The sequence below is a fragment of the Schistocerca piceifrons genome, chromosome 11 (assembly GCF_021461385.2).
Source record: "Schistocerca piceifrons isolate TAMUIC-IGC-003096 chromosome 11, iqSchPice1.1, whole genome shotgun sequence".
NCBI classification, from domain to species: Eukaryota; Metazoa; Arthropoda; class Insecta; order Orthoptera; family Acrididae; genus Schistocerca; species Schistocerca piceifrons.
In genome coordinates, this window is record NC_060148.1 from 14382508 (window position 1) to 14408612 (window position 26105).

A 26105-nucleotide genomic window follows, 5' to 3' on the forward strand; every position below is an offset into this window, starting at 1 on the left:
TAGGAGTGTCCACTTTTGGCAGTTACTGAGCGAAGTGGTGCAATGGTTAGCACAGTGGATACACATTCGCGAGGGAGACAGTTCAAACCCGCATCTGGCCATCCTGATTTAGGTTTTCCAAGATTTCCCTTGATCACTTCAGGCAAATGCCGGGATGGTTCCTTTGAAAGGGCATGGCCGAGCTTCTTCTCCACCCTTCCCTATTCTCAGCTTATGCTCCATCTCTAATGACCTCATTGTCGACGGAGCGTTAAACACTAATTTCCTCCTCCACTCTTGGCATTTCAACAGTAAATTACACTATGACGCACACTTCTTCTCTGGTAGCTTTGGCCATTGGAGCAGGATAAGCATCTCTGTGATGCATTCACCCTTACAGAATGAATTAGTGACAAAATGTGCTGCTCTGGTTTGGAACTTCTCTATTCCATGTACTTTAAGGCTCTCAGATGAAGAAGCATAGTCAACTACAAGAGTTTTGTATGGAACCTTCTTCATGTGTGGACTAAATTGCCCAAGAATTCTCCCAACGAACCTCAACCTGGCATTTGCTATTCCTACAACCGCTTTCCTGTCTTCATTCCACTTTAGGTCACTCTACACGCATATTTTCAGATTATTTAATAGGTGTGATTGTGGCTGCTTCCAGTGGTTGTTTGGCAATTGCATATTCATATAATACAGGTCTTTCTGTGTATATATGCAGAATATTGTTTTGTCAAACTCTACAACTCTCCTAAATAAGCACACGTACTCCAACCACGACCTCTCTCTATTTTTCACTAAGCAAAAAAAAGTAATGCTATATTTTGAAAGCTTGGAGTTTTCATTGTTTTTGCCATAATAACAAAAAATATAATTTTGTATTTTACAAGGTTGGAGTTTTCATTTGGTTTCACTCAGTCCATTAAATTCCCATCATGTCAGTCAGCTACCAAAGCAGGTGATTTGTATCTCTTTCCCAAAGAGATATCTGGAAATATGATTTGTACCAGTCCTCCAACTATCCTTCATCGATTTTATTTTATCCATTTATATTTCCAATTTTATGAAAAAAAATTACCATTCTGGAACAAACGACATTTCAGTCCTACTGGAGATTCCACTGACTATCAAAAGCTCATTTTGAAAATGATTTATTTTCTGGCAGAAAGACACACAATTTCAGTATGACTTTATCAGTTTTGACCATCACTCACCAATTAGAGGTCATCAGCCGACAATGTGGTTTCCTCAGTGGTTAGAGTGAACTATGGCATCTGTCACAACCTGCAGATGGCAGGTGACAGCCGAGAAAGGTACTGAAATTGTGGGTGAGAGTGCCGGAAAATAAATTATTTTCAAACCATGACATTTGTCAGCTGGAATTAAGATTTTCCCTGGAAAATAAGTCCTCCAGAGAGTTTTGGCTCAAAGTTTGACTCCCTCTCCTATGTTGCTGTGCTGACCCCCCCCCCCCCTCCCCCCCTTGCCCTCACACACACACAGTTTCCGGACGACATTTAGAGGACGGACGCTGTCGCTATGGACGAGTGAATGCGTGCAGACACCTACCACAGTCTTCCTCGTCGGACCCGTCCCTGCAGTTGCGTTGTCTGTCGCACCGCTGGTACTCTGGCACACACTGACTTCCGTCGGCACAGGGGAACTCACCCGGGACGCACACTCCCTCTTTCGGTGGGAAGTTCCCGTTGAGTGCAGAGAAATTTTTGGTGGTTGGAGGAAATGTGCGTAGAGCGCAAAGGTCAACAGGAATGTGGGTGCGGGGACGGAAAAAGAAAGGGGTGGGGAAAAAAAAAAAAAAAAAAAAAAAAAAAAAAGCATACGTGAGAAATGAAAAATTAAAACCAATGCAGTGCCAAATAAAAGGGTGCTGCTATGCTGAGGGTTCTCCCAGGCACTTCACCACATACACTAAATACATGTGCAAATCTGACAAACTGCTTTTTAAATGCAGTCACAAAGATAAAGTCAAAGAATTTTTAAAAAATGGCCAATAATACATGCATGCCTGGTTCTACAGTACAGGGTATGGTGCAACTTACAAGGTCACTGATGTGGTGCTGATATGGTGGCCAAATTACAAAATTAACAGCAGAGGGGAGCAAATCGTGCAATTAACTCTCGTGCCATAAATTCTGAACTGAATAGCTTTAATTCCACAAATAAAATGGTTAAATTTTGGAAGTTTTCGTAGAACTGAACAGGCAGTCTGTAAACTCTACATGTCTACTCTATTAGCCTACTGCTACAAAAATGTTTCCAAGAAACAGTTAAAACAATTTTGAAACAGTATTTCTACCAGCATATAAGTGTTTCAGGTGTAGAACTTGCTGATCTTCCCCACTTGTCATTTTAATGTATACAATGGTTGGATGCAAGTTTCGAATTCAGATAATGTACAGAACATCAACAACCCCAGAGAAAAGATCCACTACTCTTAGATTGATGGGAAAAAAAGCACCACAGATCAATGATATGTAACCTGCCTCACTACTGCCAACTAGCAACACATTTATAGCAAAATCTAAGCTAGTATTATCATAGGAAATCTCTAAGAGTATTTTATGAAATGGTCTTCACATAACAGTAACTTCAAAATTAAGGAAATGATGCCAAGTAAGAAAGGTCACCAACAAGGACCAAGCATCATCTGACACAAACGACATCCATATATGCTATCAAGCAGTAGAAAAAAAGTTATATATGTAACATGCAAAAATATACATCCATATGTTCAAGATACGTAAACCGATTATCAGATAAAAATTTATGGCCTTAATGTGCAAATCTACTGCTGAATACTGAACATATCAGGGCCTACATTTGAACCGTTTTTCATCAATATTCTTATCATATATGTGTGTCTGAGCCACTTCAGTTTGAAGTTTCTCCTTTATATCTGTCATTCTACCGATAAAGATATCAATTTTTATCCCAACATTTAAATACTGACTTAACAACAACAAATATATTTAGAAACCTCTGTGAATATACACTGATTATTAAAATTTGTTCAATTAATGTTTAAAATCTGAAGTATTGGCAATACATTATTAAGTTGTAATGACTAAGTTACATCAATTCTTTATTTACAATGATAATCTTTTATTGTCAAGTGGGAATTATTGTCATTTTTAATCGACTTCAGTTTCATCACGAAAATTAAAAATACAAGAGCAAATTAATGCCGCCTTTCACAAATCTAGTGGGCAAAGTTTGCATAAACAAGTCGACAATATGATCTAAGAAATGTCGACTACAGGTAATTCTTATTAATGACTTTAACTAAAGATTTGGGCACATTCATATTTAGCATGCCTGTGATACTTATTGTGCAAATCATTTGACCAATTTCTTGGTGTAAGACCCGAGCACAAAATGATGTGCGAAACATATTCACTCATATGGCATGCACCACAAAATATGTATGCCTAGCATCTAGGCCACGAATAAGCCATCAAAGTGCATTCGGTACACAAACACGAACACAGCTTTAATTTGCACAGTCGACTGAAATAACCTTGGATGTGCTGAGGACACAAATGAACGTTACTGACAATTTTTTTATATGCCTGCCCAGCCCGTATGACTTACGACACCACTTTTTAATCACACAACAGGGAAAAAAAGGAGGGATTTTTAGAACAGCTAATAACACGTCTTACACACATACACAAATACAACTTGATTAATGTATGCCCATGAAGCACACTCAGCATAAAACTACTGTGAATTACGAACACCATTTACTTTGTTGTAGCTAAATGTTCACAGCAGGCTACTGCAATCTAGAATAAGTTCAAGCGTTACAACTGAACCCACCACAGTTGCAACTGCTTTCAGGACTACTACAAGCATTTGACATACAAAAAGTATATCCACTGCTGTTCCCCAAATGCACTCTCTCTGTGGGCTGGTAATGTGCAATCTTCAGCTCAAGTATTATTCTCACAACACAATCTTTTATGTTGCCTCTGCATCTGAAATAGGGCAGAAGTAAAAAAACAGCAAACCTGGAATGCATTCAGTTCGCTGAAAGCCTTCATCACTGCCACTGTTGCTTTTAGTGCTATATGTTTCTTCCGAAGATTCAGTCACGTTGGTATTGCGAGGGAATGCAGGAAACCACTGCCACTTTTTCACACGAATTATTCTGCAGTAGCAAACTATTCTCCGAAAATTATTATGCATTAGACTCCTCCTTCACAAAGATGACTTCTTCTGTCGAACAATTGTTCTTCTCAGGAGAAAACAGATTTGTAATCAAAGCACAGACATATCCACCACAGGCTTAAAACACACATCTAGGAGCAACAATGGCTCAAAAGTGCATCATAGAAAACTTTTGGGACCTTTTTAACTTATCCTAATTTTCTGTTATCCCACATCAGTGTGCTGCTATGTATGTTATGGGCCATCTTCAGAATTCTGGAGAGTCTAAACACAAAGTAATACAGTGTTCTGTCCTGAGTGCTTTTATTTAAATATGTTGAGCTGCTGTCGGTCCAGCGATAACCGTGGGCAATGAAGATGGCTAGCTAAACTCACTTTTGAGTCCTACCACGTTCTACCAGATGTTCCACTACCATTGCTCTTAAATGAGAGGTATTGTAGCGCTGCTTCTTCACGGGATAAATAGCGCACTTGTGGGCAAGTTTCTACTCGCCCTTTCTTGGTTGCAACGGGAGAAGCAGATTACAGAGCGTCATTCAACTGTTTAATTGTTCTACCTTTTGAATACAGCCCTAGCACTGACGAAATCATTTTTGTTGACTCTGTGCATCGGTACGAATATATTGCCGAGATGTGCTGGAATTGAAAAACAATAGTGGGAATCAACTGCCGCGGCAGTCCACTGAAATGTAAGTACATCACGCCGAATTAAAAGCAAACGACGCTTCTGTATGTCACTTCCCCTAGTAGTTTCCGTGAGAAGTAAAGCAAGAACATTTTTAATTTGCGAATGGGGGCACTATGTGCTACACACTAAAATATTTGGGGGTCGTATAGTGAGCAGTATTATCACACTTACCTTTGTTAAGCCGCGAATAAAGCTTACGCCCATCATTATTAAAGCTCTTTTTCAATGTTAACTTTAGCTTGTTTTTCCGCAGTGGCGCTTCATTGGTTTCGTTATCTGACGACGAATCCATTAATACAGAAATACTGCAACTGTTACAGCACGGCAACAACCACCAATTGTTCAGAACGAATTCTGGCTCTCAGCGAGTTCGCGGTAATGGCCGTGCAGGTTCGCCAACTTAGCTCTCTTCTGATTAAAAGCTGAACATTTTAATTTAGTTACGTTTACAAGACTGTCTGTTAGTTTTAATCACTCACAGGAAGAAGAGAGTATATAGCGTGATCGGAATTTTTACGTATCCTTACAGTTTACCCAGCATCTAGTTTTTTTATAGGAAAATCGAGGTAATCCCGCCTAATCCGTTTACCTGTCAACCTTGTTCAAATGTGGTACAATGTTTTAAAATGGCAGATGAGCCAACATCAGAGAACAGAAACTCCCTCACATTACAGCGGTGCTTTGGATAAATTTCAATTATTTTCGAGCTTTATTTACTGCGTATATTGTCATCCTTAAAATGCGACACACGCTTCCGAAGACGAAAATCGAATTTCGGAAATCGTTGCTGGCTGTGGTGATTACATGTGTATCCTGAATCGATTTTGCTAGCCTGGCCAAATGTCTGTTTTACAATCCTTAATCGTTTAACACAAACCGCCTCTGGTTACCACCTGTTACAGTTTCCGATTCAGTCAGCACAACCAGCTGTTTCTCTTATATTAAATGTAGGCGGTGATTAGATTCTTGCTTCCTTGTTGCTCTTTGGTGCACAAATCGCTACGCGCCATCTAGATCAGGCGATATTTTTTATGAATAATCCAACAGCCTAAACACGTTTCTCAAAGATTGACCGCCTACATGAGAGAGAAAATCGATTGTGGAAGAGAAAATCGACATAGTCGATGTTGGAGTTACTACGTACACATTGGGCTTCCAAATTCGATTTTCATATATTTCCCAATAATTCTTCCGCTAACTCGTAGAAACGCTCCGCTATCAATTACTGAAGTGTGGTTCAAACTGGCGGATGTCGCCTTTCATAATCGATATTGGCTCCTTTGTAAATGCTCAACAATTTTATGCTTGGGTTGTCAAGTTTAAGTTAGCTAATGTGGACGAAACGATTTTATGTGGATTGAAGTAAAGAACAAGACATTTATTTCCTTTTTTCTTCTGATGAAATGTCCATGTTATCCTTATTTGAAGGAAGGAGATGCATAAATTAACATAGTACTGTTATTGCATAACCCATTCAGGTGTTTTATTGATGGTATTTAATTCACACGATTGATTTCGAAATTATGCAAATGAGCTTCTATTCACTGTTGATTTATGTTTTACTCATAGCACATCTGAAGGTTTAACTGATTAATTTCGAAATCGATCATGTAAATTGAATACCGGTAACGCCAATAAAACAGCAAAATATATTATCCAATGATTGTATAACAATGGAATACAGGTTAACGACACCAAATTTCCATATATGAAAGCGAACCACGATACACACATAACGATATTTCCTGCATAGCAAAAGTAGAACTGGTTGGCAAGAATCCTATATTCTGCATCGCTGGATAATTTATAAGTTCTATACCCACCCTACGGCATTTTTAAGAGGCAAATGCACGCTTGTAGAAATGATACCATATTTCATCGGGCTAGCATATCGACTCAGGTCTAACATGTAACAGGGCATGCCACATTCGGTTTCCTAACTTTTGGTTTTTGTCTCCCGGGCGTTGTGTAGCATACAAACATAGGGCATGTCTATTAGAAGCACTACTGAGAAACGTGTTTACTTAACTCAGTTTTGGGGACCCCGCATACTACAGCCAAGCAGAAAGTAATACCTCATTTTTTTCTCCTTGATTAAGACGATAATGTAGTAATAATAATTTGGTGCACTTCTGCAAACCACCTTCTACAGCCCACTCCACTAACAGCCACCTATATCATCAGATGACGACGACACTGGGTAAGTTTAGAAAATGGCCGACACTGACGCACGTAAAAAAGACAGTGTTCTGTGACTGAATTCCTTGCTGCAGGAGGTGACACGTCAAATCACAAAAATGCTGAAGAACGTGTGTGTGGAGAAACTATGGTGGGCATCAGCACCGTTAAACGACGAATTCATCGCAGTAAGAGAAGCTGATGTGCGAACATAGTTCACTGGTACAATCGGGACGCAGCGGCCAGCCAGCGACTCGAGGCCTATGTTTTTCGTGGGTGAATGTTGCAGCTGTTATCGATCTTTCTTTCTTTGAGTTCAGACGTCTATGGGCTATGTAAAGTAACTTTGTCATGACTTTCTCTTCTTTTCTAATTTCCGGTGTTAACAGTTCTTTCATTCGGTGCTTTTCTTCTTTCACCTGTTCATACGGTGATGCGCTTTGCCCTGAACCAACTACTTTGAGTTTCAAAAGTCTCAGATATCTTTTTAGTCAATCTTTCTGGGATCATTCTAACCAAGAGCCAATAAAACGAAATTCTCTGTTTCCTGACAGCATCAAACAGTTTTATTGTTTGGGTGCTGATTTCATCATTCCTTTTTTTCATCCGTGTACTTTCAACTTTTCTTAGACCTAGTATTTTCCATAGTACCTTCCATTCCTTTTTCTCCTACTCTTCAATTTCTCCCTTTTTGTTGAGGGCTAAACAATCTGCTGTCTGAAGGAACCCTGGTTATACTGTAGTAATGGATTTTTGTATTTACTGAGCGTAATTGTTTTATTGTATGTGTCCTTAGTTAATTGTAAAGTATTTTTTCATTTCCATTTTATGGGCTCTATTTTTGTTTGTTTCTTTACCTAAGTATTTAAATTTATTCACTCTGTTGTCTGTAATGTATCTGGCACTTAGGAAATTTGGGGCATTTTTAAAGTTCATTACGAATTTTGCCTTCAGAAAAGAAATTTGTAAGCCAGCCTTTTACAGTAACTCTTTCAGCAGGGTCAATTGCTGCACTGATGCTTTCAGAAAATATTGCTAAATAATCTGCAAAAGCTGTTCAGTTTGACATTTGAGCTTTTATATCCCACTCTGATTTCTTGGGTTCCTTTTTCTTGAAGTCAAAATTTCCATTCCCTTACTGCCTTTCCCAAAAAACAGTTGAAGAGCATTACCCACCCAGATGGCAGCACATGTTAGCAAGCTGCCTCCCGGATTCAGGGAGGAGCCCCAGCCACAAACTGAATTCACCTAGTGTGTTAACGATAAGCACTAGTTGCTAGGTGCCTGGATATGGATTTTAGGCAGTTTCCCACATCCAACTGCATGAGTAATGTGCTGGTACTCATGTCCCACCTAAGTTGCACAATTCACAAACATTTCGAAAATGTCTCACATTTTCACACAGGTAACACTAGACATAGGCAGATGGGGTACATAAATTCCATCCTCTGGGAGGCTGTATCACTAACACTTCCAAATCCAAATTAGTATGTTGACCACTTGAAGAGATGAGATAAGATCAGCAAAAAGAAAAAAAAAACATTGAAGAGCATTGGGTGGGCCCATCATCTTGCCTTACACCAGATTTGATTTCAGATGGTCGAAATTTCTCCATGGAATTTAATTTTGGACTTCGTTTCTGCAATGTTTGTGGGATTAAAGGGACCAGACTGCTACGGTCATCGGTCTCTGCAATGTTTCCTCAAGCCGTATTCCCCTAGTGTATCGGACAGTGTCATCTTATGTATCGGCATTTATTTTTCTTGCAAATTAAATTTTTTTTAAAAAATGAGGTCTTACTTCCTGACTGACTCTCAGAGATCTAGTAAAGTATACCCGCAGAGACTTTGTCGATCTTACAGCTCCCGTAAGTCGAGTGCCGCCGCACCGAATCTCATAACTCACCACATCTCTCCTCATCCGAGTAGTCGGGGCAGTCGAATGTCCTGTCACAGTGGCGGCTGGCCTCGATGCACGTCCCGTCCCGGCACGTGAACTGGGATGGTGCACAGGTGGTTGCCGAACCACTGTCCGGCGGCGAAGGTTCCGCTTTTGGGTGCAACGGCAGACAGCACAGGCAGAGGCGCAGGTGCAGGTGGGGGAACAAGCAGAAACACCACGACCATTAAGCGGTGCGCAAGGCTCAGCACAGATAACATGTCAGTCTATCCATTCCTCTCAGTGGCATTCTCAGGGATATGCTGTAAGGGTACTATTACGGTTACACTTATTAATAATCGATAACAGCCACCTACTGCCAGTGACTGGCATATCGTTGACTTCCTATGAGGTTCCAGACGTGGCAGTTCAGCGCCAATAGTCGTGGAGCCCCCAATTAGACTGCACACACTTGGCAGACATTTGAGAGACATCAGTGGGTTAGAAGTGGCGTAAGGTGACGGTCAGGTTACGTCCCACGTGCGAAATAAGTTATTACAGTTGAGGAAATATTAGTTCTATTGAAAGTGAGAAGTGACGAGAATAGAAGATGTGTTTTTTGTGTATGTATTATCAGTTCTGTGAATTTATAACTGAAGCATTGAAAGTTGTAAGTAGTAGAAGAGGATTGTGGAGTAATATGTTAGTGGCATCCTTTGATGGCACTTGGAAAACTCAATATTAGAAATGTGAATGTCGACAGAACTGGATACCAGAAGTCGTGACGTAACTTATTGAAGGATCTACATAGACAGTTAAATCTTTGCGAATGTAATTTATATGGGGGAAACTTTTTCTTTTGGCTAAGACAGAATGAGTGATTACAAACTATAAAGAACTTGTACAGAAATCAGACTGAAAAATCAAAGAACATGTCAGGGAAGTGGTAATTGGGAAGGGAGTGAGGCAGGGATGTAGCCGATTCCTCAAGTTATTTAATTTGTACATACAGCAAGCAGTAAAGGAAACCACGGTGAAATCTGGAGAGGGGAAGGTTCAGGGAGCAGAAATAAAAAGGTTTGCCAATGACGTTGTAGTTCTGTCAGAGATGGCAAAGAACTCAAAAGATGAGTTGAGTAAAATGGATAATGTCTTGAAAAGAGGTTACAAGGTGAACATCAACAAAAGTACAACAAATGTCACGGAACGCAGTCAAACTGAATCGAGCGATACTGAGGGAATTAAATTTTGAAACGAGACAATATGAGTGGTAGATGATTTTTGTTATTCAGGCAGAAGAATAAATGATGATGACTGAAGTACAGAGGAGATACTGAACTGAATTCGGAAAGAAAGAAATTTATGGCACGACTTGACTAAAAACGGGTGCTTGCACAGGACAGACTAGGGTGGAGTGATGCATCAGAACAGTCTCCGCACTGCACATCGCAGCAACAAGGAAAGGTGGCAATGCTCTTTGACTTACAAGAAATGTATTTTTATTTATCCACGATCTCTGGATTGTTTCTGTTTTGTGTTTGTGTGCTTGTCAGTGATACAAATATGTGTGTGTAACGACTTGCAGTGTTCTATTGGCTGCAAAATTTTGAGAGTAGCTTTGTAATTGGTTCTAATGTATAACTTCACTGTTGTAATACAATAAGTGACACATAATGACTAATTTATAGTAAGTGAAGCACAAAGCAGACTACTGGCTACAATCAGGAAAATAAATTCTCATGTAATCCACCTGAAGAGGCTGTGAACCCTCCAAACGCATCAAGAATGAAGATATAGGTGTCAGATACAGATAACTATTTTAATTTCTTTTAAAGAAACTGTTTAATGAAAAGTTTCTAACCCTAGCAACATATACACGGAAGTAGTCCTCAAATGCTAATCAAACGTCTCAGGCCTTACAGTGCGGAATCTCGGGCTTGACAGATTAATACTACACGCCAATCCCCGATTGCAGTGATCTAGCCGGCAACAATTTTACACAGCATATCCCTCCACAGAATGGCCAAAAGAAATGGAAAGATATCATGGCAGCGACTACTACTACTACTACTACTACTACTACTACTACTACTACTAACGAAGCATCTGGCACACTGATTGCGCAAACATTCTCTGCATACACGATCACAACAACGGCAGCCTCGCTCGTGCAGATTTGGCAGCACTGCCTGTCCGTGATGAGGCAACTTCCACACGGCACACAGAAGCTCGGGCAGTCTTTCCGAAACCACAAGCCAACATCTTCGAGGGGCAGTAGCACACACTGGAAAGCGACTGTGCAAAGCAGCAGACATGGCACAAAGGGCAAGATCGTCCACTCCCTGCAGGGGGTAACTGAAAAGCTGATTTGACAACACAGACATTCAAAATGGCTGACAATCACACTGACAGACGTACTGTATGAAAAGTGTGGCTAAGGTTACATGCTAGCGAAAAACTTCTGCCCTAATTCATGCTTCTGACAATGGTGATACTTCACAGAATGGTGCAGTGTGCAGGTGGTGTAAGTTTACATGCAACTGTGGCTTCTGAAGCACTCTCTGTGCTACAGAGGCTTGAACACAGGCATTGCTTCGATCCACTTGTCGTACACTTATATATGTCGGTTCGGAACTGCATCGTGCAATAGACACCTGTACTAATTTTTATTTTGATAGTCAGTTTTGGCCACAACCTGATGATCCTCGTGCCATCTGCACCGAAGAACAGCTTACATCACTTGTATACAATAGTGCTAACTTACATAAAGGCTTACAACCCATTTTTCGTCAAGTATACATGCATTATACACAGAGCGTCACCAAATTATACCAAGAATGTACTTATAACATACACATTTAACTGTGTGTCACACGGCTGCAACAATTAATAAAAATCTTGAAATGTTCCAGTTTGGTATAACTTGTGACTTAACCAATGAATGTACTTCCATTTTCCAGTGTAAACTACGAATATGTTTGAGATAATCCGAGTGACTTTTTTTTACTGCTGTAATTGCCTGAAGACCTTACGTAGCACACTCTAGATGCTCCAAACATTTTTTGACTGTTGATATATTTCAACTAGTGGCATATTCCACTAAAATTCAGAAAAGCCATTGTAGGAGTTAGATCTTAACTATCCAAATTAAACTGTTACAATATCATCATATAAAAACATTTAAAATAGGTATATATGAATGCATTCAATAATAGTTCATTATTGTTATTCATGTGTATTGATAGTTTAACTGGAGGGCAGAAGTACACAATTAGTTATATCACAAGTTACACCAAAATGGAGCATTTCAAGATGTTTATTAATTATTTCAGCCATGGAATTCACAGTTGAATACATTTTTATGTATATTCTTTGTGCAATTAAGTGATACTCTATATATAATGCAGGTATACTCAAAGAAAAACAATTTAGAGGTACTACGTAATACATATATATGTGTGTGTGTTCTCCTTTGGTACATTGTCTAAGAATAGTCAGTTTGTGACCGAGTATGATGCAATTCCTAACCCATATTAAAGTTGTTGAACAGTGCCTACACAAAATATTACTCATATGTATATGAAGGCTAAAATTGTACTGATATGGTAATCAACAGACTACTTAGAAGTAATCTAGTTAAAGTAAACAGCGAAAGGCCACATTTTGCTCCAAAAGCACATCACAAAAATCATGCCAGTTACATAATCTCCTTCAATTACAGCACAGCACTGAAGAAAAAAAAATGATTGCTGAAGTATAAAGAAATTCATTTTCACTCACTACATCAACAATAATAAAAACAAAAATTAAAATTTATAACAACTTATTCAGTGTGGGAAGCAATGCCAATACAATATGTCTGTTACCGCTCAGTGCTGAAAAAAATTATTGCTGAAGTGCAGGTAGTCAAATTTTACCCGCTACAATGCACAACACATTTAACAAAAACAAAAATTACAAGAATTTGTGTCAGTACAGGAAACAATGCAAGCACAGTATACGTAAAACTTGAGAGACATGTAGAAAGCATCTAAAACACACAGCACAGACAAATACACTATCGTAATAACTTTTTCTTTTTTTAATGAAAGGTAAACAACACCAACACTGCGCTGTAAAAGAATGTACAATTCTACTGGTGCGCAAAATAAATATTAAATATATTTCAGCTGGAAACAAAAATGCAAGGCTGCAACTTTAAAAAAATGTATAACAACAATGTTGTGGTGCAATAAGCAATATAGGAAAAAAAATGGTAACAACACAGTGAAAATAAATAGTGTTTTTTTTATCTGTGGGCTACGAAAACCAGATAAATATGGTGAGGTGCATGACCAGCAAGATAGGAAGTGCTCTGGTGAAATCTGAAAAAAATAAGAAAGGGTACTAAGGACAACGCATTCACACTACAAACAAAAATCTGACACAGTAATATACAAAAATCATTTCAGTAGGTTAAACAGGGACAAACAAAAATTTGGGAAAGTAATTTGTGAGAGTGTTCTTGTGTTATCTGCATGTGTACTTTCATGAAAGTTATGTTCAGTTATTCAAAATGACAAAACCTGTCAGGGTCAAAGCTGAAATGTTGACGGTCACGTGGCTGCAGGTGACAAAATGCAACACAGTTTTTGGAAAAGTCTGCCGGACGGGGAACCCGACCCTCATCATTCACAGGCAATACTACGATGCAGACTGGAAAAATTCATCCCGGAAACAATACCCTAAGCTGTCGATAAGCCACGTCTCTGCAATATCCTCCGTTCCAAGGGTACTAGTCCCGCAAGGTATGCAAGAGAACTAGTTAGGCTGAAATGAAGGAGAAGAGGTGCTGGCGGAAGTGAGGATTTGAGAGTTGTGCTCGGATAGCTCGCCGGGTAGAGCACTTGCCTGCAAGAGGCAAAGGTCCCAGGTCTGACTCGTGGTCCGGCGTACAGTTTTAAATTGGCAGATAGATACATACCCACAAGCAAAGTAAAAATTAAAATATTCAAAATTTGTATGTACTGCTGAGATCTGCTGAAGCACGTGTTTTGTTCTGAAGAGATTGAACACTTGGACCACCGAGAATTATGAGCGTATTCAAATAAAGATTTAATTATCACCTCCAAACAATAAAATCGTGTAATTAATTTTTTTCTTAACTCAAAAGTACATGTCTGTAGTCTTGCTACACACTAAAACTGCCATGCCGCAGAACACTAGAACGTCACTGGAGAGACCAAAACAAAATAGTGCAGTCTGCCAATAAAGGGAAGTATTGCACAGCACATATGAGGGGCAGTGAAATGAAAACCAAACAGGACCACGGAAAGATTCCTTTTAAAAGTAATCACCACATGTGTCAAGACGTTTATCCCGATGGGAGACGAAGTGATCAATTCCCGATTTGTAGAACTACATCGACCAATAACGGATCCACAACCGCACCCACTCTCACACTTCCTCGTCCGAGCACGTATTTATTCAGTCGCTAAAGATGTGAAAATCACGTGGTGAAGGATTGGGGCCATACAGAGGACGTTACAGTGTTTTCCGAGCAAATCGCTGAAGCGTAGCCTTCGTCCGATTGGCAGTGTGGGGGCGCGTGTTATCGTGCAACAGGTCACTCCATCTGACGGAATTTGCGGGCCTTTTGACTTTATTGTGCAACACAGTTTCCACAAAGTGTATTCATAGAGCTGTGCACTGACTGTGATTTCACACTCGAGGAATATGACAAGCGGAGGGACCCTGCAGTCGAAGGAGGTCACAGTGACTTTACCGGAAACTGTCTCGAGACCCGTAGATTTCTTTGATGGCAGAGACGTGAGATGTTTCCACTGCCAGCTCTGCACTCGCCTACGGGCTGTCGGATGGTACCGTCCTCTCGCACGGTGACGCCTGCTCCAATAGTGCCAATCGGACGAAGGCTGTCCTTCGTCAGTTCGGTTGGAAAACACTGCAGCATCCTCCTTACAGCCCAGATCATTCACCATGTAGTTTTCACATATTTGGTGACCAGAAGAATGACACGCGTCAGACTTCCATTACGGTCGGATGAGGAAGTGCAAAAAAGGTGCGGTTGTGGATTCATCAGTGGCTAATCACATTCTGTGAAACAGGAGTTGATCATCTCATCTCCCAGTGGATAAATGTCTTGTCCCAAAATGTGTGGTGATTACTTTTGAATGGAAACCAATCCATGGATCCCTAGTGGTGGGTGTTCAGTTTTTATCTGACGGCTGCTTCCAGTGTTCTTCACTGTATGAGGAACAAAGCAGTAACAATATGCACAGAAACTTCCTGGCAGATTAAAACTGTGTGCCCGCCCGAGACTCGAACTCGGGAACTTTGCCTTTCGAGGGCAAGTGCTCTACCATCTGAGCTACCGAAGCCCGTGAAAGGCAAAGGTCCCGAGTTCGAGTCTCGGTCGGGCACACAGTTTTAATCTGCCAGGAAGTTTCATATCAGCACACACTCCGCTGCAGAGTGAAAATCTCATTCTGGAAATATGCACAGAGTTGTTGCAAATGTTTGGCGACACTATATGACGCAGTGATTAGGTGGCCCAGACACTAACAGTGTAGTCACAACAAGTCTGAATGACAAGGAACTGAGTGGCAGCCCGAGGCATGAGACTCCATGACCAGCCTATCACAGTCGAGACGAGAGTACGAAAAGCAAAAATCAGTTTTCAAAATCTTGCACAGCATTTTGAATATGACAAAGGTCGCCGCCTGCTGTGTAGCACGACTGCTCACACCCATTCAGAAAGCACGCAGAACCGAGGCGTTGGTGGAAATCCTGCAGCTGTGTCGGGCCAATCGAGATGCTCCTACAGCCGCCTAAGCACCGCAGACGTAGACGAGTGCTGGCTGTATTATTGTGACCCCGAGACAAAGGAAGCAAAGCAAGGAACGGAAACTTACAGGTACACTGTATCTAATAAAAGGCGAAAAGCCAACTGCCGTCGGGCAAGGTGGTGGTGAATGTTTTCTGGGCAACCACATTGTGGTGCTAACAGGTTATGTTTGTAAAAGGCAACTGAAACGGGATCATGTGCCTGAACTTTCGTGACGGGATAATGGGAAGTGGGGGACAGTATCCGAGGGGATGTTTTCGCTCCACCACAGTGCCTCAGCTTATTCACCACAGCAAAGTCACCACGTCCTGCTTCTCCAGACTATCAAACTTTGTCTAGCCTCTCGAATTCCCCTGCGTGTCGTGTATTTCCAGAACCACGCCGATGTCACTTTCGGAGAGGAATATTTTCTGAATAGCCAAAATACAAACTTGTACAACCGAGATCTCTGCCAAATCGTTCATCGTTCAGAAAAAATGTATCGCGCTGAAGTGCAAATGCATAAAGATGAACTGACAACAACACTAAATTTCTCGGTTGCTACTCGATACTTTTGAACGAAGTGAGACTAGGCTTTAATGCCCCGTCAACATCAAGGTCATTGGAGATTTCTGAAGGAGGGGGAAGAATATCAGCTGTGCCCTCTCACAGGAACCATTCCAGCATTTGGCTGTGGTGATTTAGGAAAATCACAGATAACCTGAATCTGGATGGCGGGATGCGGATTTCAGCCATCTCTCTCCGGAACGAGAGTCCAGTGTACTACATACCGCACCACCTCATACAGTATTTTCGAGGTGATAATTAAAACTGTATGACAGCTCCTCACACTGAGAATGCGGTGCCAAACTGCAAGATATAAATGGAAGTACTTGTGTTTCCAGAATAATTTTACATTTCCCCACTACTAATAAAACATGCATCCTTGACAATAATCTATTTTTATCATAATATTGTTAGGTGTATTTTATGTAAAATCATTTTGTTAATGGTAGTGCCAAGAATTCACATAAAAGGACACATGCAGATATTGTATAAATTTGATGTACAGTGTGCAAAATGTCATTGTGCACAATTCAAAATGGGAGAAGTTAGTGTCACTCTCGGCTTGTGCAGAACTTGATGCTACCACAAAACTCGATAGCAGTCAACAAATGAAGAAATCTGGATACACTGTATTGTATTTCATTGTATTTCACTGTTTTCATATTATAAGTTGCATGTTGTGACAGTATGACTTTCCAAGGCAACAACACATTGAAGATTTATCACAAACACCTCACTCGCCACATGAGCTGTTATAATTAAATGTCAGTTAATGAGACACTGGTCTAAAAGCTTTCAGGAGATCCTAAAACAACGATGCTGTTGTTCAAAGATGTATGAGCTCGTCATGGTATAAGTGATTTAGGACATGAAGTTACGGAACTGAAGAAAGTAGGTTCATGTCTGCATATATTCTATATTTTTTCCATCTTTGTGTTTTTAACATATTCTAAAACTTTCTTATTAATGTAACAAAAACATGATCTGTAATATAAGAACACTCTCTCTCAAGGGTGAGTTTGTTCCATTTCATGACTTCAGTCTTAATAAAAAGAGAGATTAAATTACTGCAAGTGAAACGAGCAGCAATGACATTTACAACCTCGCTTGTCACAAATATTTAGCTGGTTTTTTTTATTTTTTTTTTTAATATGTCACAACTTCAGTGGGTCCACTCACACGCAGGAGAAGTTGCGTCACTTGCAGCTTACTGGGATGACTGCTATCTAGTTTAGTGGTCCCATCGAGTGACACATCATTTTGACACCACTTCCAAATAAGCCAGGAGTGAAACTACTGTAACCCATTTAAATTAGTTACTGTTGTGACTGATGTTCAATGTGCCTCTTCAAAAATCTGTTACATGTTTTTCCTATGCTGTTTTGGCAGATATTTGCAATTTTGTTTTTGCAGATTGTCAAGTAGATGGAGTCAGTCCAAACAAATAATGTTCAAATATGTCTCGGGTGAAAATGTAATTTTCCTCGTTAGACAAATTTTTAAAAAAAGTTTTATTTGTGCTTCTATTAAACTGGAAATCACAATAGACTAATCTGACAGTGTTCCACCATGGGCAAATAAAACTTCACTGCAAAAGCCTCCTGTTCAACACGGCGTGTCACACGATACAATCAGCAGGCGGTATTATTTCTTTTATCGACTCCATCTACAAACTGGAAGAATGAAACTGAAAAATATGTAAATATCTGCCAAAACAGCAGTGAAAATGTGACCTTATGTCTCTCCAGAGTGACATGGGGTATAGTCATCAGTCATTACCACAGCAATTAGAGTCAACACACACCCACACGTCGTATCACTATGTATGCACCTTCTGAACATTCTTTTAATTTTACACCCTAGTGGAGATATTTTTTTAAAAAAAAGAGTAGGTGTCACAGTTTTATAATACTACTGTAAGCAATAAGATAACCTGCTAAAGTACACAGTTTGGTCTATGCATTTACCACAAACTAGACAACAGTAAGTTGCAGTCTGTATAATTTAGTTTCTGTTATGTGGAAGTATTTTCCTCAGCATACAGTAAATTATACAGATTGTGCGGCGTACATATGTTACAAGTACACCAGGCTCCCAGTTATCCAGGTGCGAATGACACGGCTCGAGGATTCTTCGCAGATAACATTACTAAATGCCTAACCCGGTGCAGGGTCCCATTTGCCGGTTGACTTCTAACAACTTCCACGACTAATGCTGAGGTTTTGTCCATATCAAACATACCAAGTGCCAGCAATACCTCCACTTCGACAGCTGCCACCCATTCCGTATCGAAAAGCCCTGTCCGTGTGACCCGGCCACCCTCGGTTGTCGCATCTGTAGTAACAAAAAGTCCCCCACAAAATACACCGAGGATCTCACTGAGGCCTTCACAGACAGTAATTATCATCTCGATCTTCTACAGAAACAGATCCTGTGTCTTATCTCTCCAGTTACCCACCTCCTCCAAAGTCCTACTCTCTGGCTACAGAGGAGCAGTCCCTTCACGACTCAGCACCACCCGGGACCGAAGAAATTGAATTACATTCTCCGCCGGAGTTTCGACTACCTCCTGTCGTGCCCCTCCCACGGTGGTATTTCACCACCCACCAAACCTACACAATATCCTCGTCCACCCCTACTCGAGCCCTGCTCCCCTCGCTCTCGACCCCCGCCTCGTGACTCGTATTCCTGTAATAGACCTACACGGAAGACCTGTCGCATACATCCTCCCACCACCACCTACTCCAGGCCGGTCCCTACTCCAGTCTGGTCGTAAGTGTCACCTATCCAATCAAAGGCAGGGCTACCTGTGAAACCAGTCACGTGGCCTACAAGCTAAGCTGCAAGCACTGGGCTGGCATTCTACACGGACCTGACAACTGTCAAGCTGTCTAACCGTACGAACATCCACTGACAAACCTCAGTTGAGAAACAGCTGGACCACCCAGTTGCTGAGCACGCTGCCTGATGCAACTTTCCTCATTTCAGTGACTGCTTCACAGCCTGTGCCATCTGGATCATTTCTCCAACATCAGCTTTTCTGAACTGTGCTGGTGGGAATCCTACCCGTGTAGCCCTCCTGGCCCCACGTTTCGTTAGTCATTGTCCTTTCCCATCTACCCCCTTCCCTGTTCCCATTCCAGCAGTACACGGCCTTCTATTCCACCAACACACGCTCGGTCTTTTTACTTCTCTCCTTTCACACTGCCCCTCCCCCTGCATCTGACCTCCTGACTACACCGAGCTGCCCTACCTTTCTCCACTTCCTCCCTGAATGCTCCCAACAAGCAGCACTTTACCATCCCCCACGCCTATCCTACTGTTCCTCCATCTCCCCACCCCAGCCTCCTCCTTACCCCCAACAGCCCCCAGATTGCTTCTCCCACTGTGCTCTGTTGTTGCTCGCAGTCGAGTCCCGGCAGCCAGAGACAATGGTCATGTGCGTGTGAGTTGTATTTGTGTAAATATACAGGGTGATCAAAAAGCCAGTATAAATCTGAAATGTTAAAAACCACGGAATAATGTAGATAGAGAGGTAAAAATTGACACACATGCTTGGAATGACATGGGGTTCTATTAGGGAAAAAAAGAAAAGAAAGAAAAACAGCAAAGTTCACAAAATGTCCGACAGATGGCGCGTGAAAGATCTCTTGACACGTCGTTTGGTGATGATCGTGTGCTCAGCCGTCACTTTCGTCATGCTCGGCCTCCCAGGTCCCCAGACCTCAGTCCGTGCGATTATTAGCTTTGGAGTCACCTGAAGTCGCAAGCGTATCGTAATCGACCGACACCTCTAGGGATGCTGAAAGACGACATCCGACGCCAATGCTTCACCACAACTCCGGACATGCTTTACAGTGCTGTTCACAACATTATTGCTCGACTACAGCTATTGTTGAGGAATGATGGTGGACATATTGAGCATTTCCTGTAAAGAACATCATCTTTGCTTTGTCTTACTTTGTTATGCTAATTATTGCTATTCTGATCAGACGAAGCACCACCTGTCGAACATTTTTTGAACTTTTGTATTTTCTTTGGTTCTAATAGAACCCCATGTCATTCCGAGCATGTGTGTCAAATTTATACTGACTTTTTGATCACCCGGTATATGTTGTCTGTTTCAGAAGATGGTCTCCTGGCTGGAAGCTTAGTGTCTATCAGTCTTTCTGTTATGCATGTCTGTGACTCATCATCTACACTATACGGGGTGAACATTAATAAAACTAACAAACTGCAGGGACGGATTCCTCGCTGGAAATGGAGTAAATAACGTCCTACGAACATGTGTCGGGAAATACACTGTTGCCACAGTAGATGGAACTGACAAATGAAAATTCCTCAGACCACGTGTCGTACATTCCTCGTGTGTTGCAGGCTGTGTGATTGAAGCAGCATACTGTAAGCAGCAGAATCGTCCAGTATTCGTGTAGGGAACAAGTTGAGATGGTGTTTGTGTACGGCCGAGCATCTGCATCTATATCTACATCCGTACTCCGCAAGCGGAGGGTACTCTGAGTACCTCTATCGGTTCTCCCTTCTATTCCAGTCTCGTATTGTTTGTGGAAAGAAAGATTGTCGGTATGCCTCTGTGTGGGCTCTAATCTCTCTGATTTTATCCTCACGGTCTCTTCGCGAGATATACGTAGGAGGGAGCAATATACTGCTTGACTCTTCGGTGAAGGTATGTTCTCGAAACCTCAACAAAAGCCCGTACCGAGCTACTGAGCATCTCTCCCGCAGAGTCTTCCACTGGAGTTTATCTATCATCTCCGTAACGCTTTCGCGATTACTAAATGATCCTGTAACGAAGCGCGCTGCTCTCCGTTGGATCTTCTCTACCTCTTCTATCAACCCTATCTGGTACGAATCCCACGCCGGTGAGCAGTACTCTAGCAGTGGGTAAACAAGTGTACTGTAACCTACTTCCTTTGTTTTCGGACTGCATTTCCTTAGGATTCTTCCAATGAATCTCAGTCTGGCATCTGCTTTATCGACAATCAACTTTGTATGATTATTCCATTTTAAATCACTCCCAATGCGTACTCCAAGATAATTTATGGAATTAACTGCTTCCAGTTGCTGACCTGCTATATTGTAGTTAAATGATAAGGGATCTTTCTATGTATTCGCAGCTCATTACACTTGTCTACATCGAGATTCAATTGCCATTCCCTGCACCGTGCGTCAATTCGTTGCAGATCCTCCTGCATTTCAGTACAATTTTCCGTTGTTACAACCTCTCGATATACTACAGCATCATCCGCAAAAAACCTCAGTGAACTTCCGATGTCATCCACAAGGTCATTTATGTATATTGTGAATAGCAACGGTCCTACGACACTCCCCTGCGGCACACCTGAAATCACTCTTACTTTGGAAGACTTCTCTCCATTGAGAATGACATGCTGCGTTCTGTTATCTAGGAACTCTTCAATCCAATAACACAATTGGTCTGACAGTCCATATGCTCTTACTTTGTTCATTAAACGACTGTGGGGAACTGTATCAAACGCCTTGCGGAAGTCAAGAAACACGGCATCTACCAGGGAACCCGTGTCTATGGCCCTCTGAGTCTCGTGGACGAATAGTGCTAGCTGGGTTTTGCACCATCGTCTTTTTCAAAACCCATGCTGATTCCTACAGAGTAGGTTTCTAGTCTCCAGAAAAGTTGTTATACTCGAACACAATGCGTGTTCCAAAATTCTACAACTGATCGACGTTAGAGATATAGCTGTATAGTTCTGCATATCTGTTTGGCGTCCCTTCTTGAAAACGGGGATGACCTGTGCCCTTTGGAACACTACGCTCTTCTAGAGACCTATGGTACACCGCTGCAAGAAGGGGGGCAAATTCCTTCGCGTACTCTGTGTAAAATCGAACTGGTATCCCATCAGGTCCAGCGGCCTTTCCTCTTTTGAGCGATTTTAATTGTTTTTCTATCCCTCTGTCATCTATGCAGATGGAAATGATCAAGAGGCAGCATTGCTATACCAGAATGAGTACCACACCAACCACATCTCACAACATTTAAAGCCCTTTTTGGGCATTTGTGTGATGACGGGTCGTTTCAGATAGATAAACATGCACGGAGGCAGCATACTGTGTGTACATCATATCTGGAGCTTGTACTAGGGTCCCTCTCAATATCCTGCAGAAGCCGGTCCTCCAAATCTGGAGTACGCGTAGTCCACCACTTCCTTGCATGTTTGTCACTCTGAAAGGACCCACAAGCTACGCAAACCAAAAAAGGATCTGAATTGTGCGATGTGGTCAGTGTCTGTGAGGGTACTCGGTTTTGTACAGCCGCACTGCCATGCTCGGCCATATACAAGCATCACCTCCGCTGGGTCCTGACACAAATACTGGACCGTTCTGCTGGTTACAGCATCAATCGCACACTAGGAACACACGGCACGTGGTCAGAGGAAATGTCATTCGTAGGACCTTTTCTCCTCCATTTCCAGTCAGAAATCTGTCCCTGCATTTTGTCAGTTTTATTAATGTTCACTCTGTATGGTGAGTAGCAACCTATCCTTTTCATTCCATTCACTATTCCATCCTGGATTTTCCATTGTTTAATGCTGAAGTTTTTCTGGATGAAAACGCAGTTTGTGGTAAACTTTTTGCTATCATCATTTTGTGGGTGATGTCAGAGAGAAAAAGTATGGAGATTATGTATAAATGAAATGATAATTAAATCAAGACCCTAAGCTGTCGACAGATGTTGATACACAGCAATGGGGACAGTTGAAAATGTGTGCCCCGACTGGGAGTCGAACCTGGGATCTCCTGCTTACACGGCAGATGCTCTATCCATCTGAGCCACCGAGTGCACAGACGATAGTTCGACTGCAGGGATTTATGCCTTGCACATTCCCCGTGAGACCCACATTCCCAACTTCATGTTCACACACCACATTCATAGTGCCCCTGCCCATTACACTCATTACTCGCAGCAGACAATCTTGTCGAGTCCCGTAAGAGTTCGGGAAATGTGTGTGCATCCAGCACAGAAGAAGGAGGTCAATGGCCGATTAGCCTTAGCTATATGAAGACGGTATCTGTTCTTTCGGACATGTCCAAAAGAACAGATACCATCTTCACGCTATGTGTAAAGTTGAAGTAAGTCGCTAAAGCTGTCACAGTCAAATACATGATGAATGTAGTCAGGGTAATTTGTTCATTGTGAGGAATGCTGCCTCAAGATGTACACACAAGTTCTAACTGTAATATCTTTCTTACTGTGTTAAACCTTGTGTCTCTTAATAAGCAGATTATGACAGCATCTTAAGTTTTTAAATTCAGTAAGTAATCATACAGAATCTGCAAAACCAAATTTTTGTCGTCCCTGGCAGCTGTCAGACGGGCAGCCTGAAAGTGGGATTCGGCCATTTTAGATGTTTAGTAAATAGGCTTGTCGTTGCGAAGACACGGATGACGAAAACTGTGAGTGGTTAGAAGGCGTTGCCTAGGAACTGGGGTCAGAGACGCGAAGTGAGGCATATACAGTCAACAGAGTATGTTCGGCAGAGGACGAACATAAAGACGAGGCAGTCTACTTGGTATCAAACATCGGCCTTAATCTGAGGAAGAAATATGTGAGAATGTACCTCTGCAGAACAGCATCGTAAGGTACTGAATCTGCGACTGTGTGAAAACTGGGAAAGAAGAGGGTCCGAGTGTGTAACATGTGCTGCTATAGCAGAATGTTGGAAATTCAGCAGGCTGATAAAATAAGGAACAATGAGGTTCTCTGCAGAATCAATGAAGAAAGGAATGTATGAAAAATATTGACAAGAAGAAAGGATAGGGTGACACGGGTCGTGTTAATGCATAGGGAATAATCTGCATGGTACTGAAGGACACTGTAGAGGTTAGAAATGGCAGGAGAAGACAGAGCTTGGAATATATCCAACAAACAGTAGAGTAGATTGGGTGCAAACGCCACTCTGAGATGAAGAAGCTGCCACAGTGGAGGAATTTTTGGTGGGCCGCATTGAACCAGCCAGGAAACTAATGACAAATTTTGTTCGACTCTATTGAGATTACCGTTCTCTGGATAATGAAAACCACCATCGGGAAAAGAAAACGAATGGAAAAAAAAGTGCCATTAATTGTACTTCTTGAAAGTCAACTGAAATTAAGTGATATGAAATACAGTGCGTTTTAAGTGTGATATTGTAAATAAATTGTCAGTTTATGGCAAGTAACGCTTTTAGATGTGCCACGTAGCATGTTTTGTAAAGAAATCAAACAACAGTTTCTAGTAAAAATGTGTGTACTTTGCATTATCCATGTTTTCCAGTTATCAGTAGTCTCCCTGTCCGCATCAACCTGGATAACTCAGAAGCTTGCTGCAATTGTACTTTCAGCAAAGGAAATGCTGCTACACATTACATACCACAAAACACACTCAAAGTCCAGTGTTAAAAAAAAATTGCAATTCGCCAGGGGAAACCAAAATAGAAAAAAACAATAACAGTGCATTCGTACTAACTACTGTAAGTGCTACGCAACCACACTACACGAGACACGCACAAAATGCCAAGATTCCAGTCAGATCGTGTGCCGAGTGTTCCGTCCGTGCTACTGCAGTGGTGCCTGGGACTCAGAAACTACGGGAGGGTGCACCGGCATCTGCTAGTGAGGAGCTGAAGTCACCTTCTGTGCAAGCTAAAGGGGAACGGGAGTCTCTTTTACCAAAATGAGAACTGGTAGACAGGAAAGGACAACAAATCTACCCCACTCACCTTTATTCTTACCCTATAATGTCTAACTGATAGTGCTCCTTTGCTACAGAAGCCAAAAGATGGTTGGTAGGGAACCAAAAGACTTGCAAGTACTCTATATCCAGCCACGGGAGATGATAATTCCCTTACACCAAAGTATTCAGAATAAACCCCTGAACAATTAGTATACGCTCTAAGACCAGGGGGGAAAAAGAAAGCACCTGACTGTGATGGAAATTGGTAGATGTGATGTACAAGTACGGACAAACAAATCATTACAGTTTCAGAAAACCTGGATGATTTATTTAAGAAAAAGACCTTCAGAAGCTGAGCCAGTCAATGACGAATTGGTCCACCTCTGGCCCTTATGCAAGCAGTTATTTGGCTTGGCACTCATCGACAGAAGTGGTGAACATCCTTCTGAGGGATACTGTGCCAAATTCTATCCACTTGGCACATCAGATCATCAAAATCCTGACCTGGTTGGAGGGTCCTGCCCATGATGTTCCACACTTTCTCAATTGGGGAGAGATCCGGCAACCTCACTGGCCGAGATAGGCTTTAGCAGGCACAGAGATGAGCAGTGGAAACTTTTGCCGTGTGTGGGCACGCATTATCTTGTTGGAATGTAAGCCCAGGATAGATTGCCACAAGCAACAAAATGGGCCGTAGAATATCGTCAATGAGACCCGCTTCAAACTGACCGATGAAGATGTGTCAGGTGATGCCACGGACAGCGGTGGAAATACCAACTCAATTGTCGCCTGCCATACAGCAGCCCAACGACCGTAATTGTTCGACTGGGGTGCAGATTTCTTTTCGTAGATGGACCCCTTTACCCTTAGAGCACAGCAGTATGTTGACTATATTCTATACCCCATTATGCCCCCTTACCCGGGAAGCCGTCCTGGGCTTACATTTCAGCGAGATAACGTCCACACGTACATGACGAGAGTTTCTAATGCTTATCTTTATGCTTCTTGAACTCTGCCTTGGTCAGCAAAGTCATCAGATGTCTCCTCAACAGAGAACATTCGAAGCATTACATTCATGGCCCTCAAAC

The 26105-nt window shown here is 41.7% G+C and overlaps 1 protein-coding gene across 14 annotated transcripts in view; it reads right to left on the reverse strand.

Moving 5' to 3' along the window:
* LOC124720011 (basement membrane-specific heparan sulfate proteoglycan core protein) overlaps positions 1-26105 on the reverse strand; it is an 801341-nt gene that overhangs the window by 300951 nt on the left and 474285 nt on the right. For 12 of the 14 annotated variants that reach the window (XM_047245254.1, XM_047245262.1, XM_047245258.1 and 9 more), the window contains 2 exons: positions 8948-9091; positions 1555-1671 (listed from right to left, as the gene is read on the reverse strand). In XM_047245254.1, the coding sequence (XP_047101210.1) occupies positions 1555-1671; positions 8948-9091 (261 nt within the window). The remainder of the gene's footprint in view (positions 1-1554; positions 1672-8947; positions 9092-26105) is intronic. The other 2 variants (XM_047245259.1, XM_047245253.1) reach the window with 2 other exon arrangements.